The sequence below is a fragment of the Diabrotica virgifera genome, chromosome 1 (assembly GCF_917563875.1).
Source record: "Diabrotica virgifera virgifera chromosome 1, PGI_DIABVI_V3a".
NCBI classification, from domain to species: domain Eukaryota; kingdom Metazoa; phylum Arthropoda; class Insecta; order Coleoptera; family Chrysomelidae; genus Diabrotica; species Diabrotica virgifera.
In genome coordinates this window covers 251,688,168-251,712,948 of record NC_065443.1, presented here as the reverse complement: position 1 = coordinate 251,712,948, position 24,781 = coordinate 251,688,168, and the positions used below count along the sequence as shown (strand labels likewise).

At 34.9% G+C, this 24,781-nt stretch overlaps 1 protein-coding gene across 1 annotated transcript in view; it reads right to left on the bottom strand.

The window, feature by feature from the left end:
- Window positions 1-24,781, bottom strand: part of LOC126879085 (F-box/LRR-repeat protein 16) — a 74,984-nt gene that overhangs the window by 11,413 nt on the left and 38,790 nt on the right. Inside the window, exons 4-6 of the mRNA XM_050642001.1 lie at window positions 5,029-5,209; window positions 4,681-4,972; window positions 3,701-3,896 (exon numbers count right to left, since the gene is read on the bottom strand). Of these exons, the coding sequence (XP_050497958.1) occupies window positions 3,701-3,896; window positions 4,681-4,972; window positions 5,029-5,209 (669 nt within the window). The remainder of the gene's footprint in view (window positions 1-3,700; window positions 3,897-4,680; window positions 4,973-5,028; window positions 5,210-24,781) is intronic.

Here is a 24,781-nt window from a genome sequence, read left to right as displayed (position 1 = left end):
CTGGTAACAGGGCTACTGATATACAAAGCGCGCTCACGCCGTCGCTGCTTCAAAATTTTCAGACACTAGCCGGTCCCGAGCGACAGCGATGATGTAACCATTGTAACCACAAATGAAACTGGTAACAGAGTAGGTATAATAAGGTGTAACTGAGTCACATAAACTCGCCAATATTTTCGTGTGTCTACGAGTAGTTGGCTATTTGAATTAGGTACTATTAACACATAATATAATAATTATATTTCTATTGGTAAAAATATAGGTAAATATATTCATCCTCATAAAATATTTATTTGTAAGATTTTTAACTGTTGCCAATGGTAACAGTGGTTACATGGACGCTTTGCCAGTGATTGTCAAGTTGACAAATAACAACCTAAGTAAAACTATGGTTACCACAATTAGGTTACGACTATTGCTAGTAAATGTACTTATTTGAAAACTAATTAATTGAAAAGTCATTCAAATTTTTTGCATATAAATAATAATTTAGTCGGACATTAAACGTTGAAGGCACCACGGGTATTATAGATAATAACGCTTTCGGTCAACGTATATCCCTCGGGCCAAAGGCCCTCGGTATATACACCATTGACCTCAAGCGTTATTATCCTTAAAATACCTTTGGTACCTTAATAACTATTACAAACCACATATTTAAATTAAAAATTGTCATTTGTGTTATTGGTATTAATGTGTTGTTATCAGTGGGTGATCTAGACCTTTGCCTTTTGGGGAGGGGGAACTTCCAATGAAGTACCAACCAAAAGAGAAGATAAAAAAGATAAACTCAAACTACATAAAAGATAAATAAAAACTTATATACATTAAGTTCCCTTAATTTCCCTAACTATCGTGTTTATATTAGGTTGAATTTGTCTGTCGGTAGTTTAAGATTCATGTTAGCTAACATATGTTTATGTTTCAATAATTTTTTCCTTTAATTTTGGACCGTGTTGGGAGTCGGAATTTCCCATAATCCCCCTAGATTCGCCACTGGTTCTTATGTTATTGGTACTACTTATCCAGTAGTAGTCATGTAAATTGTTATTGAAAGCAGTTGTTACTGACATTGGCACAGGGGAAGAAGTCCATTCCTCAACTTACAAAAAGAAGGAGACAAAGTGGCCAAGCTTCAAAAGACTAGTTAGCGAAGGAAGTGGAAATAATTCAACCATAAACAGCCCAGAATAATTAGAGGCAAGGGTCCTAGCCCTAGACACTACCGAAGAGATATCAGCAACAGATGTAGAGAGCCAGAAGAATAAGAGCCAAAGGCGACAAAAACAGAGCAAACAGACTAAATAGACAGATCAAAGATGGGCTCAAAAAACACGAGAGCGAGAAATGGAACAACCATGTGAAGCAACAAGGAGAAAACGGAAAAAAATTGAACATATGTAGAAACTACAGAAAACCCTAAGAAACGATAGGAAACCAATATGCCACCTCTGCATGGAGCAAACAACGTAGTATACACCACCGAAGACAAGGCTGAAGTCATGAAAATCATCCTAGAAAGACATCATCTTCATGATGTCTATGGGACATCAATGTTACATGATGTTCCCAGATGTTATCCGAGAATGATGAGGTCGGACGTTATCGTTTATTAGAAGAATGATGAGGTCGGGCATTATCATTTATTAGAAGAAAATCTTTCTCTTTGTTGAAAATATGTCGCAGTAATGGGCAGAATATGAACCAAATCAGAATTGAACCAAGTGAGAATTGAACGTGTCTCACAATACAACTACTTGATACCCAAAAAATCCCAAGAGATTAGATGTCGCAGCGGAAACTCAAAAAGTGCATTCTTGACTATGAGCTCTGTGTTTAAGAGCCATGACCTCACCCTAGAAAAAAAAATAGGGCTTCTTAAATGTTACGTGTACTCAGTGCTTCTATACGGAGTAGAAACGTGGACATTGAAGGCGGAAACTCTATCGAAACTTCAGGCTTTTGAGCTATGGTTGCACAGATGGATCCTGAAGATACCATGGACAGATAAAGTCGCAAATGAAGAAGTACTAGGGAGGATGAACACAACCGCAGATTTAGTCAACATCGTGAAGGGCCGTAAGCTGCCGTATTTGGGACATATAATGAGAAATCAAGGCAGATACGAGCCACTCCAATGCATTTAGCAAGGTAAAATTGAAGGAAAAAGGGCCCCAGGACGAAAAAGAATATCCTGGCTTGCTGACCTGGGATCATGGTATAAAAAGACCTCAACACAACTATTCCGCATCGTAACCAACAAAATCATTATAGTCAGAATGATCGCCAACGTTCGCCCCTAAGAAGAATGGGTAGAATGTAAAATAGTCAAGTCTCTATAACTTTCTGCATTAATTATCGATACTATCAAGACTTATCCCATCCCAAATTGAATAAACCACTTCCGAATGTTACAGTAAGGCCGTTATTTATTTTTTGACCAATCATATACCAATATATTTTTCTTCATAGTCTCGTGTTGGTGCACACTTGTACTACATTTTTTTTATGCTTTATTGTCAAAAATGTTTACGAATTTGTGGACAAAGCTTATACAAAATAAAAAAATACAATAAAAAACAAAAAATAATAAAAAACTACAAACAAAACAAAAACAGAAACAGACACCAAGTAAATGGCGTGAGTTATACTACTTAATATAATCTTATAGTTATTAAGTACACATTAAAAAATTAAAAATTTTGCAAACAATATGTATACAACGTCAGAGCAAAAAGAAGGCGAACGAGGAAAAGAGAAAGGGAAAGTAAATCAAAAGTTCTATGCCGCTGCAAATATGTATAAAAGTACTCGAAAGTAATAATCCTGCAAGTCAATTTGCTGAATTCAAATCGTTTATAAAAAAGTCACTCACTGTATAAAAAGCTCTCTCCAGCAAATAAGCTTTCAAGGCCTTGCGAAAAGCGGGAAATGCTGCAATAAATTTGATGTTAGATGGCAGGTGATTGTACATTTTTCTCGAATTGTATAGTATAGAGCACTTAACCAGCTCAGACCGTGGGGTTGGCAGATAAAGATTATGCTCCACGTTTCTAAGGGGATAGTTGTGAGTGGGTCTCTCTGGACCTTCTGATGCATGTTTGCGGATTAAACAAACGGATTCAAAAACAAACAAAGAAGGAAGAGTTAATATCTTAAATGTTTTAAAGAAAAAAATTTTTTCATTCACATTTCATGTACCTATTTTCTTCTCATCAAAATATTTATTTAGAATGAAATTAAAAAAAATTAACAATCTTAAAATCTGGGAATATAAAAAGTATATTCAAGCTTGCTTGAATCGTCGTCGACGTTCATTTTCATTTGTTTCATCGTTCCCCGTTAGAGGTCAGTCTCACCATACTCCGGTGTAAATATTTGAATATTTACACCGTCTTCTCGGTGAGCTTTATTTCAGATCAGTCATCTTGCGAAGTCTCTTTGATAAGGGGTAGACTCCGAAACACGGTGTCAGAGGACGGCAAGAGACTCGATTTGAATCAAAACGAAACCGTTTATTTTGTTTTTACACTTTACTCAGTATACGAGTATACAAATGATGACGATTCGCATAGACAAGCTGAAATGCATCGATGGAATATTTTCCCTAAGCGTCGTCCGTTTGATATATCTGGGCTAACAGCTTGCTTGCATCGTCGTCGACATTCATTTTCGTTCATTATATAAAAAAGTTATTTACCTATCTAGAGTAAGTTCTTCTAACTGGTTAAGATCGCACGCTATGTATTCCAAGGCAGCATCAGTGATCCTAGGACACCATGACAGATCTAGCGACCTCAATTTTTGTAAATTCTCGGCTATCAGTTCGACTCCGTCATCGGTGATTTTACTACAGCCAGATAAGCTCAAAATTGTTAAATTCGGTAGTGAATGTACTAAAACAGAAAACATTTATGTTAAAAAAAATAAGTTGTTAAATTTTTCACCTGCGAAAAATAATATTTTATTTTTCACTGTATCTTATCGTAAAATCTCGACCTTAATATTAAAAACTATTCCTTAAACAACTCCTTAATAATAATTCCTCCTCCTGACTTGACCCACTCCTTTAAAAATACAGACATTCTTAGATACTGCAAAATGAAAATTCTCTCTTTTGTTGACCCCCACAGGCAACATACGTACGAATAACTCTCTCTCTATCTCTCTGCTTTCTTCTTTTGAAGGCAACATACGTGCGAATAACTCTCTCTCTCTCCCTCCCCTCTCTCTCTCTCTCCCCCTATCTCTCCCCCCCCCCCCCTCTCTCTCTCTCTCTCTCTCTCTCTCTCTCTCTCTCTCTCTGTCTGCATTCTCCCCTTAAGTGCGACATACGTCCTTAAGTATCACGAATCGCTCTGATTCCTCGTAATACATAAACGTTTTTTTTCCTTGTGAAATAGTTTAAAACGCAAACAATGGCGTGTACAGGTATACTCGCAAAAGACACAGTCCTGATATCTCTGAAATTATTTTAATAATTTCACATGTGTACATGCATTAATTGTCCATATTTTGGGCTTTTCGAACCGGATAACCAGATAAATGTTTATTTCTCTCTCTCTCTCTCTCTCTCTCTCTCTCTCTCTCTCTCTCTCTCTCTCTTTCTCTCTAATTATTTCTTTTGCATATCTCCCTGGTCCAATTGTGTACAAGTATCAGAAAATTTGAAGGCTTTACCTATATTTACAACACCGTGATTGGTGATTTCCCAACAGGAATGCAGCCTTAGCACATTGAGCGAATTGCTTTGCTTCGGCGAAAAATATCCTAAAGCGGCATCAGTGACGTGGTAGGCTTGCAGGGAGAACTCGTAGAGCGCGGGTAGTAGCTGAGCGACCGCCCCTACAGCTTCGTCGGCTACGTTTATGCAGTCGGTGAGGGTAAGCGAGACTATCCGAGGGTTGAGACACGCCCACAACCCAGCCTCCGTTATCTCGTTACAACCAGCTAGTTCCAGTTCATAAAGAGCCTAAAATATCATGGATTAGTAAAAAGCTTTTGATAGTGTACATAATGTCGTTTTACCTGAAGATGATCGAGAAGCGTTTCTAGTCCTCTATCAGTAATGCTAGAACATCGTAAACTAAGCGTATGTATATGTTTTGAAGCTAAAGGAAAAGTGTTCACTAAGTCCATGGCATCTTCGTCAGAAGCTCCCATCAACGACAAACTGTGGAAACCCCTCCTAAGTAACGATCCATATAATCTGGAATATTTTGCATACATTAATAAACAATAGCTATTAGCCATAATTATTAAGCTATTCCTTTATTTATTGCAAAGTGTTATCAATAAACAATATGATTGACAGAGATAGAAAAAAATGACACAGTGGGAGCTGCACCCAGTGGTGAGCTCCTTTTACTTATATTTAGTTCACATTACCAAACTTCTCATTTTTATACAAATGAGTAAATTCTATCCAGTTCCTAGCGGTAGAGAGATCTAGAGTCAAGAGGATCGAACCCTTTTAGGGTACGAACATGCCGAAGATACATGGATGAGCGCGGTGTAGGTCGCGATCGCGGTCGATGTTTACATCCATGACGGGCAGAACATACCCAAGATATAATACCTTCCTTTCAGTGTTCTTTGCGGTTTCCATATAACCAAAACTTGTCGTAACCTGATTACAAGAAATGAATAAATACACCAGCCGTATCTCCAGCGAATGTCACGTGGTTTAAAAACCACCAATAAACTTTAATTTACCACCCGATCAGCAGCTCTATCGCGATGTTAAACAAACTATTTGGTTTCGGCATCGACATCGCTGTAAACCGCGATGATAGGTCGCGAGGGTGAACGGGTGACACATCCTTGGTATGTGCGATCTCATAAGAAAATAAAGGTTTGTTTTGACATCGATGTAGCGACCGCGATCGCCACCTACACCGCGCACATCCATGTATCTTCGGCATGTTCGTACCCTTACTCATCGCGGACTTACTCGGCTCGCCGTCGGTGATACACGGCAGACGTAAAGTACGCGGTTGTAAAGATCGCGGTCGCCGTCGGTGGTTTGTGCTATTTAGGAATTTTATCGTATTATATACTTCGTATCGTATCCTATCGTGTTATATATTTGTAATACTAATAAAAAAAGACGAAATCGAAAAGTGTGGGTAACAAACAAAATATCATAGATAAGAGGGTAATATTTTCACCAGAAGGATAAAACAGCCTATAAATAATTAGGTTTACTCAAAAACAAATAATCAAAAATAATTTTTTTTTATTTAGCTAATGCCTCGACAACTAATGGCCATTGGCATGGTAGGTACGGTAATTTTGAACAGTTAGGTACCTAGTGTCATGTGTAGTGTGTGTGTTGAGTAAGTGTCTTGTTACTTTGCAAAGTCGACGTCATTGTCTTTGCAAAGAGACGCTAATTGTATCCGAACGTCTGCGGTCCCTCCGGTGAGTACAAAAATAATTTAGTATAGCTTAAAATAGTGTTTTACGGTTAAACTTATAAAATGTAACTTGTCTCCTTTCAACAATAAGCGATTGAATTATTTCTAGGCAATTTGCTTAATTAGTGAAAATATAAGTGTAACTTTAAACGCAATAACATGATGGCTCGAGGCTCGTGGCAGTGATACACGTACGGGTTACGTGTAAGATTTCAAACTTGTTGGATCGACGGCGTACTTACTCGGCGGACTTAAAGTACGCGTACTTGCTGTGATACACGCGCGAAAAAGGTCGTCGAGCCATAAGCTTGCGTACTTACTCGCGTGTGTATCACCCATTTAAGCAGTGAGGTCAGGATATCATAGGCAGGAGCGTCATTTGAAATTTTGATAGGGGGGGGGGCAAGCATTATTTATTGTATATACAATATTTTGTAAGCAAGCATTGTATATACAATACATTTATATGCAAACATAATACAAAATTGATCTATTTTTTGTAAATTTCAGTAATTTTCAGGGTCAGGGGGGGGCAAATGCCCCCCCCTGTCCCCTATCAAATGACGCCCCTGATCATAGGCGAGTGGATTTGGATGAGCTGATAGTCTTTTGAAGTAGTTTGTACACTGAGTAACGGTTGCTTCTTTAACAGTTGTTTTAACATTCAGGTCATGATGAATAGCAAGCATATTTTAGTACATACCATGGGACATTGCAGACATCAAGAAGGACTTTGGATTGAAATCTTTCTAGTCTGCAAATTTGTATTATTGGCTTTTCACCAGATTTGAATCCCCTGCATCTAGATCAATCGTAGTATTGCTTTATAGAGAAGAAGTTCTGTATATGTAAACCTCATAAACCAGTATATTATGATCTATGTGGATAGCTAGATATTTGACATCTTCCCTAACAGGCAGTAATTTTCGTTTTATATAGAGGGCAGTTCTCTATTTTAACGCGAACGTTATGTGATTTGATTTAGTATTATTTATAGTTTTGCAAATTTCTGGTCATCTGCATACGAAGCAATCGTAATATTATTTGTGGGAGGGATGTCAGCTGTGTACAGAAAATATTCGTTCCGTGCATGACTGACGCGACACCTAGAGTAGTCGCCTGACATTTTTGGCGACCACAATTTTTCATTAAGAGGCTACAGTAGCGATCAACAGGTAGCAACAAACGCGTTCCAAGATTGCGGCTCTAATTTTGAATATTTTGTCGAGATATTTGGCACACATATTCGTAATATAATAAAGAATGGCGGTACAGAGCCCAATTTCAGAAATATGTTAGTACGTGGAAATTACTCTATAACTAAATAAAATATTGAAAAAAGGAGCCTGTACCGCCATTAAGAAGAAAAAATAAAATATGTGTAATCTTGGAACTACTAAAAATTTTTATTTCTAACAAGAAATCGAACATAATATTATAACTAAATAACTAATTAGGCAACATAGAGAAATTATCACTGTCATTTTGACAAACCTGCGTCAGATGATTTTCTCTAATCTGTTCTTTCTGTCATCTTTATCGATATCTGTTCAGTGCAGTAGTGTGTTAATTTAAGAATTCGTTTTTGTTGTTTCATAGGAAAGTAGTTTTCATTGATAGTTAATTTATTATATATTTGTTGTTGTTGTATAAGTTGTTGGCCTCTTTGAAAGAATAGATTGTTGTTAATTGTGAGTTTTAGTTATATGTAGGTAGGTAAGTATATTTTACGTAAAAATATTTCGAATTCTAACGCGAGTACCTATATAAAGTTTTAGGAGGATTTTTTATTCTAAAAATATTATCAATAGTTTAACAAAATGGAAAAAGTAAATCAAACGAAAAATAAAGTGAAACCTTCCAAGAAAAAGTCCATTAAAAACCGTGCCAAAATTATGCGAAAATCGAAATTTGTTTCGCTTCACAACAAAAAATGATTATTTATTATTGTTTTATTATTAGATATTTCATGCAAATACCTTTCTAAATACCTATCTTAACATAAAATTATCACCCATTTTGGTTTATTTTTATAAATATCTATTTATTAATAATAAAATCGTTTTCTATTACTTCCATTTAGCGCGACTATGATATTGTCAAAATATTAATCTTAGGTAATGTTAAAGATTACCACTGTTGCCAAAGTTTATGATACTATCTCCCGTTATATTTTGTTGCTACCTGTTGATCGCTACTGTTTACTCTTAAGCATATGATACACATATGACATATTTGACGTTATTATGTAATATTTATTTACCATTTTTGATAAATTGTTATATAAACATTAAGTGGGTTCGCGGAGACAGTCAGGGACTAGTCCACGACAAGTGGAGCATGCGCACTTTAAAATAATATAAATAATACCGTTGATAGATAAATGTACAAGGTATATTAATAATATTATTAATTAATTATTAATGTACTGGTATATTTATCAATAAACGATAATACATTAAATAGGAAGAGGGAATATACATTGGGAATACGATAATATGGTTCATTCCACGAATATACGGCTGTTTTGGATTATCGCGACAACGAATATTTTAGTGTACAACACAAGAAGTACGAAAGTAAATGGCTCTAATAATTATTCCAATAAACAACAAAGTAATTTGAAATTTACTTTCGTTCTTCATATTTTGCACAATAAAATATTCGTTGTAGAGATAATCCAACACAGTCGTATGTTCGTGGAATAGGGTATACATTGGCAATAACAAGAAGAGATATAGTACAATAGTGAGAGGGAGGACTAAAGTGACAGATGTCATAGAAAAAATTGCACAAGCCAAATGGCAATGGACTGTTTAAATGGACACATGGAGCACGTTTAAATGATAATAGATGGACCAAAAGACTCATGAATGGAGACCTAGAGAAGATAAAAGACACTGAGGTAGACCACCAAAAAGATGGATGGACGACTTCAAGTACCGGCGCTAGGGTATAAGGTGCCCGCCAGCAAAACTAGCATTTGCGCCTTTTAGTTTTTTTGTTTAAATTAGTATTTTGTATAATACCAACCAAAAAAGCTCATTTTGGCGCCCTCCAAGCAGGGGCCCCCGCCTGCAACGCATCCCTTGCAGGCCCGTTTTCACCGGCCCTGGATGACTTGAGAAAAACAGTGGGAAATTGGATATGGAAGGCACAAGATAGAGAACCGTGGAAGAATATGGAGGATACCTATATCCAACAGTGGATGCAAGAGGCCGAGGAACGATAATGATAAATGAACTACAATGAAATCCATAAATGATTTATAAAGTTATTTGAAATCACTCTTTATTTTTATCCTTTTTTATCGGTCTTTCTTTATTATGGCTTATTGTTTTTTATTTGTAGAAACAGATTGCAATAAATAAAGGATGTTTAAACAAGAATTATCAGTAGTAATTGCACAAGAGCTCTGAAATTATTGAATTTTTCCCGAGTGACACTTTGACAGTTTTAATTTCACGAGCCGAAGGCGAGTGAAATTATGTCAAAGTGTCACGAGAGCAAAAATTGTATATTAATTTCAGAGGTCGAGTGCAATTTGTTGCGATTATTTCATGAATAAAACTGTTCAAAACCAAAATTTTATTGTAATTTATTTATGTAAGTACCATTAAACACACAGTTTTTATAAATATTTTACGATTGAAAGTCATCACTTTTATAATTTTTAAAACATTAATTGTCATTAATGTCACATGAATGTATTTTTTCGTAGCAACGAAGGGCATCTGACGTAATATACTTAACGACGGGAGATTATCAAAAATTATCGATTTAATTCAGATTTCTGTAGCTTTCTATTGGTCAGAATCTCCTATGAATGAAATAATCCAAAAAACAACAACTCAACCGAATGCGATAATTTGAAAAAGGTTCCATATGATTGCTCGAGCCACTATTGGAATGACATCGTGAGTTCAAGCCATCGCACGTTCAAAATTATTGATGTGTTAAAGGAACGTAAGGGCAAAATAAGACAAAACGGACGAAGTACTAATACAACGAGGAATCCGTCAGCGATTCGTGCTATACCCTTTGTTATATTTTCGATAAGACTTTACAAGATAGAGCCAATGGTATAAAAAGAAATTCCGTCTCAGCATTGATTAAAAGCTACCCACTGTGTAGGTAGTTATTAATCTTCTTCTTCTTTTTTATATAGGCAGTACTGCCTGTTTTTCTTCAACGGTGCCTTTCATTCTGCCCCTAAGTTGTCATTCCATCTTTTCCTTGGGCGTCCTATACTTCTCCTGCCTAACGGCGACTTGTCCCTGGCTATTCTTACTATCCTTGATTCAGACATCCTGCTTATGTGCTTATTCAACTCTTCTTTTCTGTTCTTTACCCAGGTATTTATATTGTCTACCCCACATATGCGTCTGATTTCCTCATTTCTTACCCTATCCTGTAGTCCTTTTCCAGCAATCCTTCTTAAGATCTTCATTTCGTTGGTTTCCAGATGTCTTCGTGTTTTGCTTGTTAGTTATTAATCAATTGTGTCAATTAAATATACAGGGTGAGTCATAACTATAGGGACATAGACTAAGGACAGGTTATTTGGACCAAAATATGGCTATTGGGCCAAATATGCCTTAATAAAATGTTGCTGAGAAAAAAGATACAGTTTCCCTGTATATTTATAAATTGCTATCAAAATTGGCACAGAGGTATAATCTTAGACAAGAAATAGTATTTTATCTACAATTTTACGTTTTGTCATAGAGGGCGCCACGTGGATCATTCCTGATGATCAAATTGAGTCTAAACTTTTTCTGATGAAACTTTTTAGTAATTTTTTACGTAAAATTGGTACTCTTGTTTAAACATGATAATTTCAACCGTTTTCGATAAAAACGCAATTGAAGATTTCAGGAACTCAGAAGGGGATATCAAATACCAAACTAATAAATAAAGTTGCAACTGAAATGATTGTGACGAGGCATTTCAATCAAAAAAGTAATGATTACTTTTAAAAAATGCAACACTACACTACACTGCCACATCAAAAATAATTTACTCTGAACAAATGACATTTACCAACAACAATTATCTGACAGTCCAAAGCATATTTTTCAAAAGGGTTGAAATTATCATGTTTAAACAAGAGTACCAATTTTACGTGAAAATGATGTTTACGTCATATTTCTAATAAAAATTACTAAAAAGTTTCATCAGAAAAAGTTTAGACTCAATTTGATCATCAGGAATGATCCACGTGGGGCCTCTATGACAAAACGTAAAATTGTAAATAAAATACTATTTCTTGTCTAAGATTATGCCTCTGCGCCAATTTTGATAGCAATTTATAAATATACAGGGAAACTATGAGCAAAAAACGAAAAACAAAAATTAACTTTAACACCCTGTATCTTTTTCCTCAGCAACATTTTATTAAGGCATATTTGGCCCAATAGCCATATTTTGGTCCAAATAACCTGTTCTTAGTCTATGTCCATATAGTTATGACTCACCCTGTATATATACTATATGCAGATAATACTCTGATTATTGCTGACAACCCGAAAACGCTTCAACAACTTCTAAACTAGGTAATTCACGAAGAAGATCTATTGGGCCTTAAAATTATTGCTACCTATACGAAGAAAATCATTATATTTCACTATTTTCTATATTCTTCTATATTAGAATTTTCTTAATTTCTGTATGATCGTTGGTTCCGTAACTTTTTCTGAATTCCACCTGTGTTCTAGGTTGATATGTCACCAGTTTTCTTTCCATTTTTGTAACTATTAATCTCGTAAACCACTTGAATCTTGTCTCTCTGCCATGAAGGTTGGCGATTGCTTCTGCAAATTCGTCTCTATCCAGTGGCGTAGCTGAAGATTGCCCCCCCCCCCCGCGACAATTTTTGTGGGTCCCCGTATTACAAACATAACGACAACTAATATCAATACAATTACTAAAATATGTGTAAATGACAATAGGTACATATTTGGTCTGCCTCTTCGTCAGTTAATGTTAATAGATTTTTTGGGAATAGACATGAAAACCTTCATGTCTCTTAATCCGACAAACCTATTAGTAAGTTGTTGCAATATTATATCTAGATTTACATTGAAAACATTAACTTCAAAACTTTTTTTGCTATAAGTTATTTTTTCGTCGCAGCTGAGCTTATCGTAATTTTTTTTAAAAGTTTTATCCATTTATGTTTAAACTCCGGTAAAATCCCTACTATTCTGCTACTCCTGCTGCTTCTGCTAAAATTTCGGAAAACGAATTTCTCAGTTCTCGAAGATTTATCCACGAGTTTTTTCAAAAAGTTGAAGGACCGTTAACTCTACTGTTTCAGATCGCAAAAGTTTTGATGTTAGATGAATAAAGTTAAGTATTTTAGATTGAATAGTAATGTGAACGGCAAATTCAAAACTATTCATATGGTCTAATAATGCATTAGCTTTTAGTTTTTCATAGTTTTTTGATAGCAATAAAATTTTCGTTAAAGATTTCATTACTTATCGGAAAGCTCGACGCAAAGCCATAACAGCATCATGTCTGGATAACAACCGGTTTTCACATAACCTTTTCGTGTTGGCAAATGCGGTGAATCCAAAGTCGTAATAGTAAATCCCAGCTTTTAATACTTGCACTAAAAAAACATACAATCTCTTAATTATATCGTAAAAAAAAACAACTCATATACACCAGTACACCAGCAACGGCATCATTCAACACTAGGTTCAGATTTATAGGATGCACAATGAACATAGGAAACTGTTTTTTCAATGTCAGTTATGCGCCTGCGGGCCTGTCAGCTACGCCACTATCTCTATCCTATTCTTATGATAGGCCTGGATCCCGCGTACCAAAAAAAGTTTATTAATAGCAAGCTGAAAATTTGTTAATAGCTTAACGGTGTCTAGTCGGACAAACTTTGACGTACGGGAACACTGGAACAGGGGAAGTTTTAATTATGGAACGTGATTTTAATTGGGGTACTTGCCATCCTGACAAGTTTATTGTGAAACTTAGCAGGTTGTTTTTAAGATTATTCAATAGCAAACTTTATATAATATATGAAAAAATATTTGTCCGGCAATTATGTTGATCATTTTAAAAAGTCCGACACGTAGAACATGTCAAATGACAGGAGTTAGATTGGTGGCAAATAGCAGTCGGATTTTTGTATGAGAGTTTAATGAAAGGGTAACAAATCAATTGGAAGTTCTATCCGACAAAATACATGGGACGTTTTCGTAGTCTGACGTTCGGAACCTGTAACCTGTTCCACAATTAAAACTTCCCCTGTTCCAGTGTTCCCGTACATCATAGTTTGTTACTATAGACACCGTTAAGCTATTAACAAATTTTCAGCTTGCTATTAATAAACTTTTTTTAGTACGCGGGATCCAGGTTTGTTAGGATTTAGAGGTCCAGTCCTAAGGTACAAGAAAAGAAGCAACTGTGGAAAAAATACCTAACAGATAGAAAGCAATAAAGCTATGACAAGTACAAAGAGAAAAGAACAGAAGTTAAACAGATGGTTAAAAATAACAAAGACAGAACGTGGATAGAATTTGGAAATAAATTAACAGAAGCATTCGGTGAAAACCAGAAATTGTTCTATAGCACACTTAAGAGCATGAGAAAACCAAAACCAAATACATTGAAAATCGTGAAGGATAAGAATGGAACCATACTCACAGAAGAGAATGAGATTATGGAGAGGTGGAGAGAATACTTTGAAGAACTCTTGGAAGTGGAACAACTAGAAGGAGATAAGATAGAACAAAACAAAAATCAACACACTCCACAAGAGCAACAGGAACAGATAGGAAATATATCACAAAAAGAAATAACAAATATAATCAACAAAATCAAGATGGGAAAAGCACCGGGACATGACGATATAACTGCAGAAATGGTGAAATACATGAATGAAGAAAGACAACAAGAATTACTAAACATCATGAAACAAGCTAAAAATGAAAAGAAAATACCACTAGACTGGCAGATAGGCATTATAACACCATTGTATAAAAAAGGAGATAGCAAAGAATGCTCAAACTATAGAGGAATAACACTTGGAAGTACAGTAGGAAAACTTTATGTTAGTATACTAGAAAACAGGCTAAGAGAAAAACTGGAAAACACCTTTGAGGAGAGCCAGAGTGGTTTCAGAAAAGAAAGAGGGACGAACGATCAGATTTTCATAATAAGACAAATAATAGAAAAAGCTCTTAAAACAAAAAAAGAAATACATGTATGTTTCATGGATATGGAAAAAGCTTTTGACAGAATTAAAAGAGAAGATATTTGGAAAATACTAGAGAAGAGAAAAATTGAAGAAGATCTAATAGGATGCATCCAGAGTTAATACGAAAAATCGAAAAGCTATGTAAGGACAAGAAATGAAAAATCAAAAGTATTCGACAGCAACATTGGATTAAAACAGGGTTGTGTCCTGAGCCCACTACTCTTTAACCTAGTACTAGATGACGTAATAAAAGAATGCAAACACAAATCGAGAAAATATAATGTAGGGTATTGGAAGTTGAGAATGATACAAATAACAGAACTATCCTACGCAGACGAACTGGTGATCATTGGGGAGCCAGAAAAACAATTACAAGAAAATATAAACATATTGTATGAAGAGCTTAAAATCAGAAATATGAAAATAAACAAAGAAAAATCAAAATCAATGATAATTGGAAGACAAAAAGGAAAACATGAAATAGAAGTAGATGGCAAGCAACTTGAACAGGTAGACAGATATAAGTATTTGTGGGTAATCATAAGCCGAGATGGAAAATTAGAAGATGAGATAAATGAACGAATTGGAAAGACTGGTAAGCTGTACAATATTATTAAGAGTAACTTTTTAAAAAAGAAAGAAATATCTAAGAATATAAAAACGGAAATAGTAAAAAAGATTGTGAAACCCACTCTAACCTATGCCTGTGAATCTTGGGCATTAACAAAAAGGTAAAAGAATAGACTAATAAGCACAGAAATGAGATTTTTGAGAACAATAGAGGGGAAAACAAGGAAAGATAAAATTAGAAATGAAACCTTTAGAGAAAATCTGAAAATACATCCAGTTACAACAACAATCGAACAACGACAACTTAGATGGCTCGGACATGTACTGAGAAGAGGAGAAGAGAAAATAATAAGACAAATATATGAAGCGAGAGATATGGGAAGAAAGAAAAGAGGAAGACCAAGAAAGACGTGGACAGAAGAAGTGAGGGAAGCGGCCGACAAAAGAGGAATAAAATGGGAGGAAACAAAAGCATTGGCCATGGATAGAAGGAAATGGAAGGAAATGTGGAAGAAAACGACGGAGAACCTAACTCCGTAATAACTCACACCGGAAGGTAGACGAGTTCTGGAATAAGTAAGTAAGTAAGTAAGTATGTTCGGCATTTTAATAAGTCCGACACGTAGAACATGTCAAATGACACTAGTTAGGTTGGTGGCAAATAGCAGTCAGATTTTTGTATGAGAGTTTAATGAAAGGGTAACAAATCAATTGGAAGTTCTGTCCGACAAAATACATGGGACATTTTCGTAGTCTGACGTTCGAAACCTTTTCCACAATTAAAACTTCCCCTGTTCCCTGTGTTCCCGTACATCATAGTTTATTCCTCTAGACACCGTTAAGCTATTAACAAATTTTCAGCTTGCTATTAATAAACTTTTTTTAGTACGCGGGATCCAGGTCTATTAGGATTTAGAGGTCCAGTCCTGTCCAGTCCTTGATGTATTGTTTTTCTTTTTATCTTTTTACTTTTTATCAAGTAAAACTGCCAGTGTGAAGATAGAAGTCAAAAAGTAGTAGTAATTTATTTAAGTAATTCTTCTCCTCCAGCTTTATTACTTCTGCCACTACAAGTAGGTATATCATCTTTACTTGATACTACACACTACTCTTTTACGAATTAAATGTGAGTTAGGGAGAAAATGTTTTGATGATAAGATCGCATGACCCCATAAAAAACACTTCTGTCAGACTTATGTGGCTGACATGGCACGCAATTTATGTTAAGGATTTTTTCCCGTGTTAATTACCCAGCAATTCTACATTTACCATAGAAGAATCTAATAATTTCTTTTTGTACTCACAATTTCTTAGAATGTTCTGATATTCAGTTTTGCTTCGTTTTTTATGATCATCGTACCAGTAATACCCCGTTCGTGTTTTTCATAAAAACACTCATAACTCTATTAAATCTACAAAATGCCATTGTGAATTGTGAATAGTCTTTTGCGTGCTCAAACTTGACTCGAGTTTCGACTACATAAAGGTTAATAGATTTCAAAATCAATTTTCCTATAGTGCAGTCACTTAGTGTCCAAATACAGCCTGCGCGAACCTCTTTATTTTATTTTGTCATTTTGGATTGGAAGTTCCGTTTAGTATCCGTATTTTAAAAAATTTTCTTCCCATCGATTTTGCAAAGTCCTCTCCATTTTATTTTTCAATAACAGGATTTCGGTTTAAACTAAAAAATTAATTTAAGTACTTTTTTTATGAACACCTTTAAGTACCTTTTTTATAAAAGATATTCCCATGAGATTTTTTTGCACAATCACATTCGTGAGACACCCCAGAATAAGGTTCAAGAAGTCGCCCACTCGAAAAGTGGTCCAAATTTTTTTTAACAATTTTTTTTTAATCAAAGTGCAAAAATCAATATTTTTGGCCCGGACAAATTTTTTTTAGGTTTTTTGGACCATTGTGGACAAAAAGGTCTCTTTTATACTTTTTCTTTAAAGTTGATATTTTTCGAGTAATAAACAGTTTAAAATTTGAAAAACGCGAAAATTGCCATTTTTAAGACTTAATAACTCGGTTAAAAATTATTATTATGAAAGTCAGAAAGTTACTAAATCAAAGTTTAAAGCCCCCGCTACATGATCCTAAAGAAATCTGCGTCATTAATTTATTACTTAGCTGTTATGTTTCATTAATAACAATGAGCGGTTAGATCGTATAGGGCTTTTCATCGATTGTCATTTGTTTCGAGCTCCTGTCATATGTTGTATAATCTGTGTATAATATTAATATACACTATACACGGGTCACGGATTATACGGCATATAACAGAAGCTCGAAACAAATGACTGTGAATGAAAAGCCCTATTGACGCGGCTGTAAATGTGAGTGCGATTAAGATGCACAAGTGGACTGCCGGAATGGCATCTCTCTCGCACTCAGCATTTACGGCCGCCTAACACGTGCATGGCGCTCATTATTATTACTTAAAAATAACAGCTTAGTAATAAAATAATGACAAAAATTTCTTCAGGATCTTGTAGGGGGGGCTTTAAACTTTGATTTAGCCACTTTCTGACTTTCATAATAATAACTTTTAACCGAGTTATTAAGCCTTGAAAATGGCCATTTTCGCGTATTTCTAATTTTAAATTGCTTATAACTCGAAATAGTCCAGAAATCCACTGCGCATCCGCTAGGAAAAATATTCCGATTTGGATTTTTTGCACAATCTTACTCAAAAAGACTCCTTTTAACAAATTTGCATGTTGCCAGGACCAAAAGTGGGTCAAAAATTTTTTAAACGTTTTTTTTTTTGTTTTTTTCCTAAAATTATTTTTTTTAATGGAACAAAGTTTTTTTAGGTTTTTGGATCATTCCAAACAGAAAATGTCTTTAGAGACTTTTCTCTAAAGTTGATAGTTTTTGACATATAAGCGATTAAAAATTTTACCTTCAAAAACTATGTGAAAAACTTAAAATTTGAATGTTGCCAAGGTAGGTAGATATTCTTTAAACAATGATTGATGAAATCCCGAAGAGTTTTTTGCAATACAGTGTTCAAAACTCCTTTGTTTTTTAATTTCTAATCACGCGTGCGCGACACTATTTTCCACCGTTGCATGTGTTTACAGTATGGTGCAAATGAACGGAATAAATTCATTATTTCGTAAACCGGCGACTTTACAAAAAAAAAAACCCGAAACAGGTCGATTTTTATTTTTAAGTTATGATATTTTGGCATACGTGGTATACTAGTGACGTCATCCGTCTGGGCGTGATGACGTAATCGATGATTTTTTAAATGAGAATAGGGGTCGTGTGCTAGCTCATTTAAAAGGTTCTTCAATTCTCTATTCAGTAATGTAAACATTTACATAATTATTTATACAGGGTGTCCAAAAAATTTTCATTAAATTAAATTATTTGACAAAAAAAGAAGTAGAAGGACACCCTGTATACACAATTATATAAATGTTTATATTACTGAATAGAGAATTGAAGAACCTTTCAAATGAGCTAGCACACGACCCCTATTCTCTTTTAAAAAAAAATCATCGATTACGTCATCACGCCCAGATGGATGACGTCACTAGTATACCATATATGTCACAATATCATATCTTAAAAATAAAAATCGACCTTTTTCAGGATTTTGCCTTAAAGTCGCCGGTTTACGAAATAACGAATTTATTCCTTTCATTTCCATACTGTCAGTGGAAAATAGTGTCGCGCACGCTTGATTAGCAATTAAAAAACAAAGGAGTTATGAATATTGTATTGCAAAAAACTCTTCGGGATTTCATCAATCGATGTTTAAAGAATATCTACTTACCTTGGCAACATTCAAATTTTCAGTTTTTCACATAGTTTTTGAGGGTTAAAAATGGCTGATTTCGCAATTTTTCAATTTTTAATCCCTTATATGTCAAAAACTATCAATTTTAGAGACTAAAGTCACTAAAGACCTTTTCTGTTTGGAATGATCCAAAAAACCTAAAAAAACTTTGTTCCATGCAAAAAAAGTAATTTTAGGAAAAAAACAAAAAACAAAAAAACGTTTAAAAAATTTTTGACCCACTTTTGGTCCTGGCAACATGCAAATTTGTTAAAAGGGGTCCTTTTTGAGTAAGATTGTGCAAAAAATCCGAATCGGAATATTTTTCCTAGCGGGTGCGACTGTTTTCTGGACTAAAAACGATCAACTTTAGAGAAAAAATAATATAATATACCTTTTTTGTCCAGAATAGTCCAAAAAAATCTAAAAAAAAAAAAAATGTGGGGGCCAAAAATATTGATTTTTGCAATTTGATTAAAAATTGTGTCTCACGAATGTGATTATGCAAAAAAATCTCATGGGAATATGTTTCCCAGCGAACCCGCCGTTTTCGCCTTGTCTATAACACATTACTGCCAATTTTATAAATTCCTTAACTTCTCGTTCGACTAGACGTCTTTTTGCTGCTCATGTCTGTATTTTATTATTTTCTGCTACCTTAAATCATATTACAAAGTAGATCACTGCCAGTTTAAAGACATAATTAAAACTCCCCATTAGACCATGGCATTTATCACAAAATAAATCGATTTTTAAATACAGCTCTCAGAAACGTTCAACTTTTTGCATTATGTTCCGGATGATATCAAGATAAAAGTCTACAATATAAAAAACGGTGGAAATGCATGAAATGGGTGCAATGTAATGAACCCGCATTTTAAAGTGAATAAAATACATCCAAAACTGCATAAACGTGTCAAAATAAGTGTATTAAGGGTCATATTTTGTTATTCGGGGTTTTTGGGGTCACTGAAGACGAACACGTCGTCAGAATGGACCACCGGATCACCTGGTGCCAAGGTTCTCTGCTAAGTTATCTGCACATCATCTGGAGTTTCGAGGATTTTCGGCACTAAATTGATGCAAATAGATTTTACTCGAGGGTTTTTGGGTTTGTTGAACAAAAAAAAAACGCCATCAGAGCCAACTCCAGAAGATAACATGTCTGAGCAGTGACATTGGACACCAGGTGGTCCGGGAGTCAGTTCTGATGTCATATTCTTGTTCAGTAACCCCAAAAAACCCGTCAGAAGATGACGTGACCCTAGAGACCAGGTGCTCCGAGGTCGTTCTGATGGCATATTCGTTTTCATCAATTCCAAAAAACCCCCGAGTAATATGTTTGCATTAATTAAGTGCCGCTAACCCACGAATCTCCAGATGACGTGCCATAGCAGTGAACCTGGGCACCTGGTATTCCGGATGTCGGTTCTGATGGCGTAGTTGTGTTAAGCGACCCCAAAAACACCCGAGTAACAAAATCTGGCCTTTAATATGCTTATTTTGACATGTTTATGCACTTTTGGATGCATTTTATGCAATTTAATGCAATTTATCCATTCCCACCTGTGACGATAATATAATTTTATCGTCTAGAGTACGCCAATGAATTAAGTAAAACGTGTTTTTGTACCGTCTTGGACGATATAAAAGTCGGATCGAAAAGCCTAGTTGATTATTATTCTTGGAGGGTTGATCGAAGAATAATAAACAACAGCGAGGTATAAGAGGTGAGTTTATGTAGGTAGTATTTCCCGACCATTTCCCGCTGTCGTTTTGACGAGCTGAGCGAATCCGACAGTTTTCCTCTTACCTATCCTTTTACCTATCCTTATACGAGCGGTGATCGTATATCCCTAATGTCTTTTCATCTGGCGAGCTGAGCGAAATTCCCTTTTCTCCATTTTCTTATATATTCATGTCGTATTAATAAAAGCAATTCCTATTTCACGCGATCGTCAAAATCATTCATTCATGTACAAAATATCGTCACATCATCGGCCCAAACCGAAAGCTCGATGCGTATATTATAAATATATTTTATTAATGAAATTAACGAGTAATTAAGGCTAATTATCTTATCTTTTGTATGTTTTGATTCCAAATAAAAATTTCTTAAAAAGCGAACTCTTTTCTTCGACTAATTTAGTTACCTGTAGCAACAACGCAACGACCTCGTTACATTGGCGCCCGAGTATTTATTTTAACAGGGTTTAAGACATTTAAACAAATATATTATAAATATGGCGGAATCCGAAGGTACCTACGTTAGGCTTAGAAATAGCAGATGAGACGGTAGGATGGGTATATAAATTAAAGAAAGAGGAATTAAGCAATGTTATGGCAGAATTTAACTTAGATACGACAGGTAAATTAGACGATCTTCGATCAAGAATGGTCTTACACTTACGCTCAAAAAAGACCGGCACAGTTACCAATATCGAAACTGAGGACCCTAAAACAGACGATACACAAACGGAAAATGAACACAGTCAAATAATGGACACAGTTAGAAATTGGGGCTTACATTTTGACGGATCCAAAGTAGGGATGGGAAAAACCTACCGGTTTAAACCTAAAACCGGTTTTTTACTTCGCAATAACCGGTTCTACCGGTTGTTTTTTTGTCCCGGTTATAACCGGTTTTTTCTTTTTAAAGTAAAAACCGGTTATTAGGTTTTTACGGTGATTAGGATTAGGTTAGGTATTATTTTAAATCCCAATCATAATTATTATTCTCAAGTAATTATTCCAAACAAAACCATAATTCAAATTTTATTTTATTTTATAAATGCAGAAGCAAACTGAAAGTGCAATCTCACATCAACCAGAAACATTTATTAAGTTTTATTATAATATTTCCTTGAAAAGGTATTTGTAATCACAACATTTACATAAGAAGTCACCTGGTTGAATTAGACGCAAACATCATCTATTTTTCACACTTAACTCTTGACATTGAAAGTGGGTGAATGACTTTTTCTGATTACCAAAAATAATGCTCTGACTATGAATATCGAATTACTGATTACGAATACGAATCTCCAAGAATTTCCCTACGTTTTCAAAACGATACACCCATACAGGAAGTATTAAATGAGTTAAAATGTATCTATTCTACAAATATACAAACGTGTTAAAAGTAATGCATGATAAATTTTTTTGATGGTTAGTGTAGGAAACAGAGGTTGAACCTTGCAAAATGGACACAAGTCGGGTTTTATTTTTTTTCTGGTAGATCAAGGGGTGCTTATTATAAGACTAACTTTTTCTGAAAAAATTTCGCCCCGGAACCCCCTTTTTCACCCCTTTAAAGGGGGTAATTTGTGGTTTTTGCGAAACGTAGCCCTTCCTGTACCTTTTATAAAAAAATTTTTTTATAGAAATATAAAGAGGACTATATTTTCTATGATTTATTTCCCGACAGCATAGGTCTATCATCCACCGTTTAGCGGGGGTGGCGCCCCAAAGTTGACAAGTTTTTAAAAAAGATGTTTTAAAAAAAAATATATTTTTCCCTAACTTCAACGGAAATTAAGAAAAAGTGCTGCGACAATTTTTCACAAATAAGTGACTGATTTTTTGGTATAGGTTTCACTTAAGGGTAATTGCCCTATTTTTAATTACAGGGTGTTACATTTTAAAAAACCCCTTTTTATACCATCTTAACCGTTTATGCTAGAATAAAAAGACTTTCAGCGATTACCCATGTACTGGTGGTATTTACAAATTTATATAATACATCCCCATTTTTCCCCGGAACCACCCAAAAAAAAAGAAGAATTAATAAATAAAGTGATTCTCTTGGAATCCTTCACACACAATGCCCTTTATTAATATGCTTCATATATCATTTTGTGAACGTTATTATTACCCATGCATGGACACCAAAAGCGATTTCCTAGTGCAACCCCTGTAGCCAAAAATAAATAAATAAAATGGGGGTTGAAATTTTTTTTTGTTTTTTGCTTTTTGATCCATATGGGCATATGCCTCATCAATTCTGCTATTCAAAAATATATATGGTTATTGCAACATTCCTGCGGAAACCATCCCTATCCTTGAAAATATACTGCAGAAACTACCCCTATCCCTTGGCGAGCATATTTTTACGATTTTCTCATTACCTATGCATTATTTTTAAACAAAACTTATACAAAGTTAAAGATCACTATTAACTCTAAAAATTAGGTCCTATTCATTTTTTTCGTATAAGCAACCGTTACGGCACAGTGGCGCCGTAAAGTTCGTGATATGCTTTGGCGGGCTGCAGTTTTTGTTTTTTATTTCGTCACTTGTTTGTTTTATTGATAAAGTACTTATGTAAAATAAAACAACACAGTGTAAGCTACAAATTATGACCTATACACATTTTATATTCTTTGCCCCCCAAAGCCACAGTGGTGGCCCAAATTCAATTTTTGCATATTTTCGCCACCTACACGCATTTTATTTCATTAATGCTACCTTAATAGCACAATATTCGCCCTTAAGTGGTCGCTAAGCAGTGGCGGATCCAGGGAGGGGTGATGGGGGCGATCACCCCCCTCTCACACCAAAAGTGATATTATATTTAAAGATTATAAAAATATTCATTTATTTTTATAGAAATTTAGCCAATTGGCACGCCCCTTAACGATGCTGGATCCGCCACTGTCACTAAAACATAAAAAGGACGCCATCATTATAAAAATAATAATATAAGTATTTCTATAAAAATAAATGAATATTTTTATAATCTTTAAATATAATATCACTTTTGGTTTGAGGGAGGGGGGTGATCGCCCCCATCACCCCTCCCTGGATTCGCCACTGCTTAGCGACCACTTAAGGGCGAATATTGTGCTATTAAGTTAGCATTAATGAAATAAAATGCGTGTATGTGGCGAAAATATGCAAAAATTGATTTTGGGCCACCACTGTGGCTTTGGGGGGCAAAGAATGTAAAATGTGTATAGGTCATAATTTGTAGCTTACACTGTGTTGTTTTATTTTACATAAGTAATTTATCAATAAAACAAAGAAGTGACGAAATAAAAACCAAAAACTGGAGCCCGCCAAGCATATCACGAAGTTTACGGCGCCACTGTGCCGTAACGGTTGCTTATACGAAAAAAATGAATAGAACCTAATTTTTAGAGTAAATAGTGGTCTTTAACCTTGTATAAGTTTTGTTTAAAAATAATGCATAAGTAATGAGGAAATTGTAAAAACATGCTCGCCAAGGGATAGGGGTAGTTTCTGCAGTATATTTTCAAGGATAGGGGTGGTTTCCGCAGGAATGTTGCAATAACCATATATATTTTTGAAAAGCACTATTGATGAAGCATATGCCCGTATGGATCAAAAAGCAAAAAACAAAAAATAAGTTTCAACCCCCATTTTATTTATTTATTTTTGGCTACAGGGGTTGCACTAGGAAATCGCTTTTGCTGTCCATGCATGGGTAATAATAACGTGCACAAAATGATATATGACGAATATTAATAAAGGGCATTGTGTGTGAAGGATTTCAAAAAAATCACTTTATTTATTAATTCTTCTTTTTTTTGGGTGGTTCCGAGGAAAAAATGGAGGTAAATTATACAAATTTGTAAATAGCACCAGTACGTGGGTAATCATTGAAAGTCTTTTTACTCTAGCATAAACGGTTCAGATGGTATAAAAAGGGGTTTTTTAAAATGTAACACCCTGTAATTAAAAATAGACCAATTACCCTTAAGTGAAACCTATACCAAAAAATCAGTCACTTAGTTGTGAATAATTGTCGCA